Here is a 14,568-nt window from a genome sequence, read left to right as displayed (position 1 = left end):
CTTCACTTTGTATGACATTCTCTCCGTCAGTCCATGTCTCTGCAAATGGCACAGTTTCGTTCCTTTTTATGGCTGACTAATATTCCATTGTATATATGTACCACATCTTTATCCATTCCTCTGTCAGTGGACACTTAGGTTGCTTCCATGTCCTGGCTATTGTAAATAGTGCTGCAGTGAAAATTGGGGTGCATGCATCCTTTCGAATTCTGGTTTTCTCTAGTTATATGCCTAGAAGTGGAATTGCTGCGTCATATGGTAGCTCTATTTTTAGTTTTTTAACAAACCTCCATACTGTTCTCCATAGTGGCTGTACCAATTTACATTCCCACCAACAGTGTTGGAGGGTTCCCTTTTCTCCACACCTTCTCCAGCATTTATTGTTTGTAGATTTTTTGATGATGGCCATTCTGACCGGTATGAGGTGATACCTCATAGTAGTTTTGATTTGCATTTCTCTAATAATTAGTGATGTTGAGCATCTTTTCAAGTGTTTTGTTGGCCATCTGTATGTCTTCTTTGGAGAAATGTCTATTTAGGTCTTCTGCCCATTTTTTGATTGGGTTATTTCTTTTTTTGATATTGAGCTGCATGAGCTGTTTGTGTATTTTGGAAATTAGTCCCTTGTCAGTTGCTTTGTTTGCAAATATTTTCTCCCATTCTGTGGGTTGTCTTTTCATTTTGTTTATGGCTTCCTTTGCCGCACAAAAGCTTTAAGTTTCATTAGGTCCCATTTGTATATTTTTGCTTTTATTTTCATTACTCTATGTGGTGGATCAAAAAAGATCTTGCTGTGATTGATGTCAAGGAGTGTTCTACCTATTATTTTCCTCTAAGGGTTTTATAGTATCCAGTCTTACATTTAGGTCCTTAATCCATTTTGAGCTTAATTTTGTGTGTGGTGTTAGAGAGTGTTCTAATTTCATTCTTCTACATGTAGCTGTCCAGTTTTCCCAGCACCATTTACTGAAGAGACTCTCTTTTCTCCATTATATATTCTTGCCTCCTTTGTCATAGTTTAGGTAGCCCTAGGTGCATGGGTTTATCTCTGTTCTGTGGATCTATATTTCTGTTTTTGGGCCAGTACTATACTGTTTGATGACTGTAGCTTCATAGTATAGTCTGAAGTCAGGGAGCCTGATTCCTCCAGCTCTGTTCTTCTTTCTCAAGATTGCTTTGGCTGTTTGGGGTCTTCTGTATTTCCATACAAATTGTAAAATTTTTTGTTCTAGTTTTGTGGAAAATGCCCTTGGTAATTTGATAGAGATTGCATTGAGTCTGTACGTTGCTGTGGGTAGTATAGTCATTTTCACAATATTGATTCTTCCAATCCAAGAACATGTTATATCTCTCCATCTGTTTGTGTCATCTTTGATTTCTCTCATCAGTATTTTATAGTTTTCTGAGTATAGGTCTTTGGCTCCTTATAGGTTTATTATTTTTATTTATTTATTTATTTTTAAAATATTTTATTTGTTTATTTTTTTATTTATTTATGGCTGTGTTGCGTCTTTGTTTCTGCACGAGGGCTTTCTCTAGTTGTGGCAATCGGGGGCCACTCTTCATCGCAATGCGCGGGCCTCTCACTATCATGGCCTCTCTTGTTGCGGAGCACAGGCTCCAGACGCGCAGGCTCAGTAATTGTGGCTCACGGGCCCAGTTGCTCCGCGGCATGTGGGATCTTCCCAGACCAGGGCTCGAACCCGTGTCCCCTGCATTGGCAGGCAGACTCTCAACCACTGCGCCACCAGGGAAGCCCCCTTATAGGTTTATTTTGATGTGATGGTAAATGGGATTGTTTCCTTAATCTCTCTGATCTTTCGTTGTTAGTGTATAGGAATGCAAGAGATTTCTTTGCATTAATTTTGTATCCTGCAACTTTATCAGTTTCATTGATTAGCTCTAGTAGTTTTCTGGTAACATCTTTAGGATTTTCTATGTATAGTATCATGTCATCTGCAAACGGTGACAGTTTTACTTCTTGTTTTCCAATATGGATTCCTTTTTCTTCTCTGATTGCTGTGGCTAAAATTTCCAAAACTATGTTGAATAATAGTGGTGAGAGTGGGCATCCTTATCTTGTTCCTGATCTTAGAGGAGATGCTTTCAGTTTTTCACCATTGAGAATGATATTTGCTGTGGGTTTGTTGTATATGGCCTTTATTATGTTGAGGTAGGTTCCCTCTAAGCCCGCTTCCTGGGGAGTTTTTATCATAAGTGGGTGTTGAATTTTGTCAAAAGCTTTTTCTGCATCTATTGAGATGATCATATGGTTTTTATTCTTCAATTTGTTAATATGGTGTATCACATTGATTTGTGTATATTGAAGAATCCTTGCATCCCTGGGATAAATCCCACTTGATCATGGTGTATGATCCTTTTAATGTGTTGTTGGATTCAGTTTGCTAGTATTTTGTTGAGGATTTTTGTGTCTATGTTCATCAGTGATATTGGCCTGTAATTTTTTTGTGTGATGTCTTTGTCTGGTTTTGGTATCAGAGTGATGGTGGCCTCATAGAGTGAGCTTGGGAGTGTTCCTTCCTCTGCAATATGTTGGAAGAGTTTTAGAAGGGTAGATGTTAACTCTTCTCTAAATTTTTGATAGAAATCACCTGTGAAGCCATCTGGCCGTGGACGTTTGTTTGTTGGAAGATTTTGTTTGTTTGTTTTTTTGCAGTACGCGGGCCTGTCACTGCTGTGGCCTCTCCCGTTGCAGAACACAGGCTCCAGATGCGCAGGCTCAGCGGCCATGGCTCACGGGCCCAGCCTCTCCGCGGCATGTGGGATCTTCCCGGACCAGGGCATGAACCCGTGTCCCCTGCATCGGCAGGCGGACTCTCAACCACTGCGCCACCAGGGAAGCCCTGTTGGAAGATTTTTAATCACAGTTTCAATTTCACTACTTGCGATTGGTCTGTTCTTATTTTCTATTTCTTCCTGTTTCAGACTTAGAAGGTTGTATCTTTCTACAAACTTGTCCATTTCTTCTAGGTTGTCCATTTTATTGGCGTGTAGTTGCTTGTAGTAATCTTTTATGATCCTTTGTATTTCTGTGGTGTCCAGTGCAACTTCTCCCTTTTCATTTCTAATTTTATTGATTTGGATCCTCTCCCTTTTTGTCTTGATGAGCCTGGCTAAAGGTTTATCAATTTTGTTTATCCTCTCAAAGAACCAGCTTTTAGTTTCATTGATCTTTGCTGTTGTTTTCTTTGTCTCTATTTCATTTATTTCTACTCTGATCTTTATGATTTCTCTCCTTCTACTAACTTTGAGTTTTGTTTGTTCTTCTCTAGTCGCTTTAGGTGTAAGGATAGGTTGTTTATTTGAGATTTTTCTTGTTTCTTGAGGTAGGATATATTGCTATAAACTTCCCTCTTAGAACTGCTTTTGCTGCGTCCCATAGGTTTTGGATTGTCATGTTTTCATTGTCATTTGTCTCTAGGTATATTTTGATTTCCTCTTTGATTTCTTCAGTGATTAATTGATTATTTAGTAACGTATTGTTTAACCTCCACGTGTTTGTGTTTTTTACACTTTTTTTCCATATAATTGATTTCTAATTTCATAGCATTGTGGTCGGAAAACATGCTTGATATGATTTCAGTTTTCTTAAATTTACTGAGGCTTGATTTGTGACCCAAGATGTGATCTATCCTGAAGAATGTTCCACGTGACTTGAGAAGAAAGTGTATTCTGCTGCTTTCGGATGCAATGTCCTATAAATATCCATTAAGTCTGTCTGTTGTAATGTGTCATTTAAGGCTTGTGTTTCCTTATTAATTTTCCATCTGGATGATCTATTGGTGTATGTGTGGTGTTAAAATCCCCCACTGTTATTGTGTTACTGTTGATTTCCCCATTTATGGCTGTTAGCATTTGCCTTATGTATTGAGGTGAACCTATGTTGGGTGCGTATGTATTTACTGTAGGACAAATTCTTAAAAGGAACTGGGTCAGAGGCATTTTACCTATCTAGTGACTGACGTTAATCAGCATTTCCCTGATTATTAAGTGAGGAACATCTTTTTATGTATCTATGGATTATGTTTACTCTTCTATATAATTTCTCTTCATTTCTTTTATTCATTTTCTGTTTGGGATGTTTAACCCTTGTAAGATGACATCATAAATGTTCTTTATATATTCTGAACATTCACTTGTCTGCTATTGGTTTTATATGTTAACTGTTATTATTTCCCAATTTTGGGATTATCTTTTTACTCTTTTTAAGGTGCCTTTTTAAAAAATTTAAAACTTTTTTATAGTTCATACATGCAATCCTCCCATGCTTAAGTCTACAGTTAAGTAATTTCAATCAGTTTATAGAGTTGTGAAACCATCATGACAGTCTAGTTTTGAGCATTTACATTTCCCCAAAATGTTCCTTAGTGCTTTTTTGCAGTTAAACCACACTCTTGCCCCCAGCCCTAGGCAACTACTGATCTGCTTTCTGTTTCTATAAATTTGCCTTTCTGCATTTCAGATGAATAGAGTGATACATTATGTCTGCTTTCACTCAGCATGACTTTTTTGTGCTTTATCCAGGTGGTAGTGTGTATCAGTAGTTCATTCTTTTAATTGCTCAGTAGTATTTCGTTGTATGGGTATACCACAACTTGCTTATCCATACATTCATCAATTGATGAAAATTCGGGTCATTTTCAGCTTTTGGGTATTACAAATAAAGCTATGAACATTTGGGTACAAGTCTTTGTATTTCTCTGGGGTGAGTATGTAGAATGGATTGGCTGTCAATATATATTTGATTTTTAAGAACCTACCACACTTTTCCAAAGTGGTTGTGCCGTTTACCACTAGCAGTCTGAGAGTTCAAGTTCTGTATGTTTATCAACACTTGATATGGTCAATTGTTTAATTTCAGGCATTCTAGTAGATGTGTAGAAGTATCTTGTGATTTTAGCATGCATTTCCCTAAAAGCTAATGAGGTTGAGAGCAGTTTTTTATGTGTGTGTTTGACATCAGTATATCTGCTTTGGTGAAGTAGCTATTTTGAACCTTTTGCCTTTTTTAAAATTAGGTTGTTTCTCTTGAGTTATGAGTTCTTTAAATATTCTGGATGCAAGTCCTTTATCAGATAAATGTTTGCAAATATTTCTTCCAGTCTGTGGCTTCTCTTTTATTTTCTCTTTTGAAGAACAAAAAGTTTTTAATTTGATGAAGTCCAGTTTATCAAATTTTTTTCTTTAGTTGATCATGCTTTTGGAGTCATATCTAAGAACTCTGCAACCACAGGTGGCAAATAAGATCTATGATCCATTGTGAGTTACTTTTTATGTATAGTATGAGTTTTATGTATGGAATGAGGTAAGGGTCTTTGGTTTTTTTGTTTTGTTTTAGCATGTGGATATCTAGTTCTCTCAGTAACAGTTGTTAAAGACTGTTGATTTAGGCAAATCATTTGACCATAAATGTAAGAATTTCTGGACTCTTAATTCTGTTTAATTGATTGCCTATCCTTATGCCAATACCACACTGTCATGATTACTGTGACTTAATAATAAGTTTTGAAATTGAGTAGTATAAATCCACCAACTCTCTTCTTTTTCAAACTTGTTTTATTATTTTAGATACTTTATATTTCCATATAAATGTTTGGATTCAGCTTGTCAACTTCTACAAAATAGCCTGCTTGAATTTTGATAGGGTATATAGAATTTATACATCAATTTTGGAAGAAATGTCATTTTGACAGTATTTTGTTTTTAAATCCATGAATGTTAATATGCCTCTCCATTTATTTAAGTGTCCTTTAATTTCTCTCATCAGTGTTTTGCAGTTTTCAATGTCAAATTCTGCATTTCTTTTATTAAATTTATTCCTAAGTATTTTACTCATTTGATGCTATTGTGAATGTAATTGCTTTATTAATTACTTTCTCAGAATATTCACTGATGCTGTATACAAATGTAATTGATTTTTGTATATTGACCTTGTATCCTGAAAACTTGCTATACTCATTTGTTAAACTCATTACTAGTGGCTTTTTAATGCTTTGATATGATTGTGTGATTTTTCTCTCATCAGTTAATAGATGTATTATGTTGATTTTCAAATATTGTATAAGCCTTGCATTCTTGGGATAAACTTCACTGATCTAAATGTTAGTCAAATTCAGTTGGTTGATTTTGTTCAGTTCTTCTGTATCCTTGTTGACTTTGTATTAGTTACTGAGAGAGGAGTATTTCCAGTATTGGATATCTCCAATTATTATTATGGGTGTTTCCATTTCTATCAGTTTTCCATTTAATTCTATCATTTTTTGCCTCATGTATTTTGAAGCTCTTTTGTTCGGTGCATACACCTTTATAATTGTTATGTCCTCTTGGTTGCTTGATCCTTTCATCATTATGTAATTTCCTCTTTGGTAATTTTTCATGCTCTGAAGTCTACTTTGTTCAATATGAATATAGCTACTCAGGTTTTCTTTCGAGTGGTGTTTCCATGGAGTATCTTTTTCCAACCTTTTTCTTTAAACTTGTGTATATCCTATCTAAAATGGTTTTCAGGTAAAGGGCATATTTAGTTTGTTCCCTCTATTTTTCATTCCTTTGTTTCCCCTTTCTTGGCTTCATTTTTGGGTTATTTGCACATTTTTAAAATATTCCTTTTTAGTTCTTCTGGTGTGTTTTTTATTATATCTCTTTGTACACTTTCTTTTTTTTAGTGGTTGCTCCAGGCATCATAATAAACATAGTTAGCTTTTCACAGTATGTATAGAATTAATATTTTACCACTTCAAGTGGAATATAAATACCTTACTACCGTGTATAGTCCCTTTACCTTTACCCCTTTGTTTTGGTATGTCATATGTATTACAGCTATACATTGGAAACTATCAGACAGTGCTGTATTTTTTGCTATTAACCAATATACATATGTATAAAACACTTGAGTGGAGAAGCATGGTCCATTATATTTATCCCTGTTTACCATTTCTGTTGCTCTTCCTTTATTCCTGGTATTCCATGTTTTCCATGATATCACTTCCCTGAATAATAGAATATTATTTAGCTTTTGTTTTATAGGAGGTTTTCTGGCAAAGAAGTTTCTTTGTTTTTCTTCATCTTGGAAACATGCTTCTTTCACCTTCATTCCTGAATGATATTTTCTCTGGACATAGAATAATGTATTTATAGTTTTTTTTCCTTAAGCACTTTAAAAATATTCTACTTCCCTCAGACTTCCATGATTTCTGATGAGAAATCAGCAGTAAATTCCAACTGTTGTTCAACTATATATAATGCATCGTTTTTCTCAGGCTGCTTTCAAGATTTATTCTTTTCCTTTAGTTTTCAGGAGTCTGAAGATGTGTCTAGGCATGAATTTATTTGTATCCTTTTTGGGATTTGCTAGGTTTCTTGAATCTCTAAGTTGATGCCTTTTACCAAATTTTGGAAGTGTTCAACCATTATTTCTTTTTTTTTTTTTTTTTTTTTTTTTGCGGTACGCGGGCCTCTCACCATTGTGGCCTCTCCCGTTGTGGAGCACAGGCTCCGGATGCACAGGCTCAGTGGCCATGGCTCACGGGCCCAGCTGCTCCGTGGCAAGTGGGATCTTCCCGGACCAGGGCATGAACCCGTGTCCCCTGCATCGGCAGGCGGACTCTCAACCACTGTGCCACCAAGGAAGCCCAACAACCATTATTTCTTAAAAATGTTTTCTGCCCTACACTCTTCCCCCATCCTTCTGGGACTCAGGCAACATGAATGTTAGACCATGTATGTTTTCCCATAGGTCTGTGAGGCTCTCTTCTTCCTTTCTTTTTTCTCTGTTTTTCAGATATAATAATTTCTATTGATTGATCTTACAGTTTAATGCTATAGAGTCCATCCAGTGAATTTTTTCAGTTCTTAAATTTACATTTGTTTCTTTTTTACATGTTCTATTTTTTTTTACTGAGACATTTTCTTTGCATTTATTTCAAGAGTATTCACTTTTACTTCTTAGAACATGGTTATAATAGATACTTTTAACTGCCTTCCTGATAATTCCATTATCTTTGCCATCTTGGAGCTGACAACTGTTGGCTTGTTTTTTGCCTTGCAAATTACTTAGATTTTCTGAGTTCTTTGTTGAGTGATTTTGGATTCTGTCTGGATCCAGTATTGAATGTTATGAGGCTCTAGATCTTGTTTAAATCCAAAGGAGAATGTGAATTTAAAAAAAAAATTTAATTAAAAAAATTTTTTTTTGTAGCAAATAGTTTTGTTAGGTTCAAATTGCAAATTCTGACTTACCGTTTGTAGGCTGTGGTTTCTGTGTCAGTTCAGTCCTTAAGGAGTTTGCTCATGTTATTTGGATCTGTCTGTCTGTGCACCATCTAGTGCCTGTTCTGTGACCTGGGTGGTGGTTTACTCCATAGTTCAGTTCTCAGAGCCTTTGGTATGGTGACTGTGGTCAGATCTTGCATGTCCAGCTTAGAATAGAACCCAGTAGTTCATATACAGCTTTTATAGGATCTCTTTCTTGAGTTCCTTTCTCTCTGTGATTTCCCTCCAGATTTCAGAATCCCCTGAGTCCTTCTTCCTGAAAACTGGCTAGAAATCATGGACCTAAATTCCCTTGGTCTAAGACACAGTTCCTGCAATTGTGTCTGTGTCTGGTGCCAAACATTGGGAGGACAGAGAAAGAAAAAACATAATGAGAATTTGTATCATGCTTGTGAGACCACAGCACTTCTGGTCAGAGGGTGTGCTTCCCCGCTTTCAGAGTTTTAGGTGCCTGCTTGGCCACTGCTGTTATCATCATTACCCCTGTCGCTTCTGTTTCCACTGAATTGCCTGAGGGTTGGGGCAGAAGAGAACTGTGAAAGAAGGGATTTTCCTCACTCTCTTTGACCCTTAGGAATTTGTTTTTTCATTTCTCAGAACAGAAAGAAGACTATACCTTGATATTAATATTGTACTCTGGCTTTCTTAGCATTTACATGATGTATCACTTTCTTTCCTTTTACTTTTACCAATCTGTGTCTTTATATTTAAACTGGATTTCTTTTAGATATTCTATACCTGACTCTTATATTTTCATCCATTCTGACGTTGTCTTTAACAATTTAAAATTTAATGTATATATTCATACGTTTTATCATCTTGCTGTTTGTATTCTATATATCCCATCTGTTCTTTGTCCCTCTTTTCTACTTTAATCCTGACTTTTTAATTAATTGCTGATTTTATTTTGCATTCTATTTTGTCCCTACTTATTGGCTTTATTTTTTGTTTGCTCTAGAGTTTACAGTAGACATCTTCACCTTATCATAATCTATCTTCAAAATTTTATATTGCTTTCCATATAATGTAAGAACCTTACAATAATTCCATTTCCTCATTCCTGTCCTGCTAACTACTGTCAAAATTTTACTTCTGCATTTGTTATAAATCCCACTTTTTTTTTAAACAATCAGATATCTTTTAAATAAATTAAACAGGGAGGAGAAAGTCCTTTTACTCATATACTTACTATTTACACAACTCTATTCCTTTATGTAGATCTACATTTTCATCTGGTATCATTTTCCTTTCTCCTCTAATGAAGATTTCTTACAGTGCAGCTCTTTAAGATATCTTATAGTGCATGTCTGTGGGAAATTCATAAAAATCTCATAACATTTTTATTTTGAATTTATCTTCTCTGCATTTAGAATTCTGGGTTGACAAGTTTCTTTTTTCCTTTCAGCATTTTGAAGCCATCATTCCATAGTTGCCAGTTTCTGGCCTGGCCATATTTCTTCACTTTTTTTTTTTTTAAACTGTTATTTATTTATTTACTTACTTACTTATTTACTTATTTATTACTATGTTGGGTCTTCGTTGCTGCACACGGGCTTTCTCTACTGGCGAGCAGGGGCTACTCTTCGTTGTGGTGTGCAGGCTTCTCATTGCAGCGGCTTCTCTTGTGGAGCAGGGGCTCTAGGCGCACGGGCTTCAGTAGTTACAGCATGCAGGCTCAGTAGTTGTGACTCATGGGCTCTAGAGCACAGGCTCAGTAGTTGTGGTGCACGGCCTTCGTTGCTCCGCAGCATGTGGGATCTTCCTGGACCAGGGCTCGAACCCGTGTCCCCTGCATTGGCAGGTGGATTCTTAAACATTGTGCCACCAGGGAAGTCCCTCTTCACTTTTTTTATTATCTCCTTTTAGTATTACAGTTACTCATGGTTGATCACATGATATTGTCCCATTGAGTCTGTTCATTTATTTGCTTCATTTTATATATATTAGATTCTAATGCTTTCTTAAAGTTCACTAATCTTTTCTTCTGCATTGTTTAATTTGCTGTTAATTCTGTCCAGTGAGAACTTTTTTTTTTTTTTTTTTTTGCGGTATGTGGGCTTCTCACTGTTGTGGCCTCTCCCGTTGCGGAGCACAGGCTCCGGATGCGCAGGCTCAGCGGCCATGGCTCACGGGCCCAGCCGCTCCGCGGCATGTGGGATCTTCCCAGACCAGGGCACGAACCCACGTCCCCTGCATCAGCAGGCGGACTCTCAACCACTGCGCCACCAGGGAAGCCCCAGTGAGAACTTTTCATTTTAGATATTTAATTTATCATCTCTAGAAGTTCCATTTCATTCTTTTTTTATATCTTCCATTTTTCTCATACTTTTAATTTCCATACATCCTTGTTCATAGTTACAATACTTTTAACATGTGCATCCTTATTCTATCATTTGTATCATCTCTGGATCAGTTTCTGTTGAGTGATTTTTCTTAGTATGACTCATGTTTTCCTACTTGTCATTTCTAATTTTTAAAAATATTTATTTTATTTATTTATTTTTGGCTGCTTCGGGTCTTAGTTGTGGCACACGGGATCTTCGTTGCGGTGCACGGGCTCTCTAATTGAGGTGTGTGGGTTCAGTATTTGTGGCACATGGGCTTAGTTGCCCCATGGCATGAGATCTTAGTTCCCCGACCAGGGATCAAACCCGCATCCCCTGCATTGGAAGGCAGATTCTTGACCACTGGACCACCAGGGAAGTCCCTCTAATAATTTCTGATAGGATGTGGAACATTGTTAATGTTACTTTGTTGATTATCTAGATTTTGTTATCTTCCTTTAAAGGGTGGCAGTTATTTAAGTTACTTGTCGATCCCCTAGTCCTTTTTGAGTTTTGTTTTTCTCTTTTTTCCTTTAGCTTTACTAGGATGCATTTAAAGTAGCTTTTACTCAAGGGATAGTTCAGCCGTGTTACGAAGCTCCCCACAGAATGCCCTAAATGATTACCAAGGACTGTCCACTTTGTCTCCATGATTATGAACCTTAGAAATTGTTCAGCTTGAAACTCCCGTTTTTATTTGCCCAGCATTGTGGAATTTTACCCTATGCATGTTCCTAGTACTCAGCAAAAACTCAAGGGGATTCATGTGTAGATTTCTGTGGCTTGTTCTCTTTATAGCTCCCTTTTCTTCAGAATTCTGCCTTGCAGCCTCCAGGCACCTCATCCTCCCTGAACTGATTTTAATCTCCTTCATTTAGCAATTATGTTCTTTCTCTGTACCTATAGTCAGGAAGTGCCTCTAATTAGAAAGCTGGGTCAGTTGTAGGGATCACACTTTTCTTAGAGATCACAGTTCTGTACTACCAGTTGTTCAGTTTTTGGGACCATTCTTTTTGTTTATTTTGTCTGGTTTTCTAATTATTGGTGGCTGGAAACTATATTATGTATTAATATCTTATACTCTAAATTTCTTCACTCTTGCATGTTTATTTTTCTATAAGGAATATGAAAATCAGCTTATCTCACTTTTTAAAAATCCTGTTTGTATTTAATGTGATCTGATATCTTTAGAATATTGAACCCTGATAGCCAAGGACAGCAGCATATACCTTTCTCATTTATAATTTTATCCTATTAAGCTAGTATCTCTCCCTATTTTATTATGATTTTTTTTACCAAAAATAGATATTTCTTATCTTCTCATGCCTTTTTCTTTTTTTCTTTCTTTCTTTTTTTTTTTTCTCTTTATACGAGTCGTCATACCTTTTTTCTTTGATTTATTAGTATGGTGACTTACATTTATAGACTTCCTAACATAGAACCCATTCCTGGTAAGAAACCCCCTCAGTCATAGTCATTATTACTTTAAGTAAACTACTACATACTATATGCTTGATATTTTAGTTTGGACTTTTGTATAGATTCTTGGATTACTTTTGATTATTTCAGTATTCAATTCCTAGCACTCATTTAGAATCCTTAAATATGACAGGCTTTAAGTTCGTGAAAAGAATTCTCAGAATGTATGAGGTGCATCATTGTGGTACTTGGTTACTTTTAGCATCAATAACATTTAAATGTATTAGTGTTCATGTTTTTGTTTCAAAATAATTAAGATAATTTGTGCTGTTTATCTTGCTGATATGACAGGAACTTTTTTGTCAAGGAGAAATAGGATTTTTAAATTAAATCTTCTGAATAAAATGTGCTTGTGTTATAAAATATAGGTTGAACTTCTGTGGTCTATATTCATCAGAGAAAAAATTTAACCACCTATCTCCATATAGAACTGTCTCAGTTCTCACTAATTCAGTTACATGTTTTCCCTCTTCACAGGTGCACTTTAACTTGCAGTTTACAAAACCAAGTACATCACTAGGAGATGTTCAATCAGGAACAACTGTTAGTATGCCTTGCTCAACTGATAAGGAAAAGTAAGCTCTTGACATAAAATTTAATGTTTGTAACTTTGGAAGTCAGGGAGTTTTTATCAGTGTTTGAAAGCTATTATGACCACTTATTTATGTAACGTTTTAAGTTGCTGATCAGTGGGATTTGACTTAGTCCCTTTTAGCTATAAGAAAGAGGTTTATCATATTTTTTAAAACTGTAGGATAGACATATAGTAAAATTTAATTTTTTAAAAGGGATTTTCCTACATAACTGAAGAACACCCTTTCATATATTCTCGGGCAAATAGATAGAAATCTTTTAAATTCCTCAGAGTTGGCTGTTTTGCTTTTGTTTTCCTGTATGGCTGTGTCTGTCTCTAGAAGCTCTTTGTTTTTCCTGAATAATTGCTTCCAGTGTAAAGTAAACTGAGGAATCAGCTGGTTAAACTGTTAGAATTCTGGGGTAAATAAGAGTAAAAGGGTTTGTGAAGTTGCCCCCTAGCCACGCTAACATAAATAAGCTTTAGTGCCAATTTGTGACTTCTGTTTTGCCTACTCAGAGATTCTTTGCCTATTTTTTTAGATCTTAAGCAGGTTTTCTGTACTGAAGTTAGCTGAATCAGTGAGTTGTAGCTAGAGTAAACAACTTATAGATGCAAACTTGTCTCTCTGGGTAGTCTTTGTTTGTAATACTGTTTTCTTAGTGTGCCTTTATTTATTTAAAATGTAATCGCTTTAAGGCCTCTCTGCTGGCACTCATTATCATGAGCTGTCACCCTCCCCAATATATTGCAAACTAAAAAATTACTGTCATGGCTCAAAGAGGCTTCTTATTCCAGCTCTCTTCATTCATTGGCTCCTCTAAAATTAGTACCAAGATGAGTATTAAAATAGTTAATGTTTATGAGCCTCTGTTTTTTAAAAGTGAGAATTCTTTGAAGTCCTGAAATGTATGTGCTTGTTATATTTAAGCTCACATTTGTTAAAGTGGCAGAGCACCTAGAATTCCTATTAATGGTAGAACACCGTGATGTTTGTATGTTTAACTCCATCATACACACTAAGAACAATTTTACTTACAGATCATATTTGTGGTACAAAATCAAACATAATCGTGTGTCCATAAAATTGGGACTGTTCAGCTATTTTGAGATTTTTGTTTAGAATTGGTTTGTTTTGTTGTCAGCTAGTAATAAGTGGCAAAGGTTAAAGAAAAAATTTTAAATTGGAAATAACACCTATTCACCCACTTTATTCTTTTCTGAAAATTGGGAGAAGACCATCATTTAATTTTAAAGATAAAATGTCATTGTTTTGCAAGAGCCCTGAACTTCTTCTTGGCAAGTGTACTAATACAGAAACTGTTAATACTGGACAGATTTAGAAAGAAGGAATATCGTGGTTGAAAGAGGAAAAATACAACTATAGAAATATCCCCTCTTTGTTTTTTCAAAATTTCATATTTGTATTCATCCAACCAGAATTCATTACTGTACAATGTGTATTAATGTTTAATAATGACAACTTTGAAGCATAACAAAATTTTGAGGAGCTTTTGGTCAAAGGAAGAAGATAACTTACTCTTTACTGGGAAGAAGTATACTTTGGCTTATGAATAGATAAATTATTTGCTTAAGAACCCAGTGAAAAATGGGATTTGTTTTGAACAAAGCCATAAACATAAGTTATATTATTGTATACATAGTATATAAACATTCAGACTTTACTGAAGAGAAAGTAAGACTTTGTTAAAATAAGTAAATAATTACTATTTTCCTTTCAAGTGGTGAAAATTTAGGGCTGGAATCCAAATATCTGAAGAAAAGGGAAGACAGCATTCCTTTACGTGGGCTCAACCAAAATCTATATAATAATCCAGGTGAGAAGACATTTCTGAAATGGATTGTACACTTGGTTTAATTAACTGTATTATATAAAGA

At 35.6% G+C, this 14,568-nt stretch overlaps 1 protein-coding gene across 1 annotated transcript in view; it reads left to right on the top strand.

Annotated features, from left to right (window-relative positions):
• SASS6 (SAS-6 centriolar assembly protein) overlaps nt 1–14,568 on the top strand; it is a 61,988-nt gene that overhangs the window by 45,514 nt on the left and 1,906 nt on the right. Inside the window, exons 15-16 of the mRNA XM_060090187.1 lie at nt 12,573–12,670; nt 14,413–14,507. Coding sequence (XP_059946170.1) covers nt 12,573–12,670; nt 14,413–14,507 — 193 coding nt within the window. The remainder of the gene's footprint in view (nt 1–12,572; nt 12,671–14,412; nt 14,508–14,568) is intronic.

This window comes from Mesoplodon densirostris, chromosome 2, assembly GCF_025265405.1.
Source record: "Mesoplodon densirostris isolate mMesDen1 chromosome 2, mMesDen1 primary haplotype, whole genome shotgun sequence".
Taxonomy (NCBI): Eukaryota; Metazoa; Chordata; class Mammalia; order Artiodactyla; family Ziphiidae; genus Mesoplodon; species Mesoplodon densirostris.
This window is presented reverse-complemented; position numbering and strand designations above follow the sequence as displayed.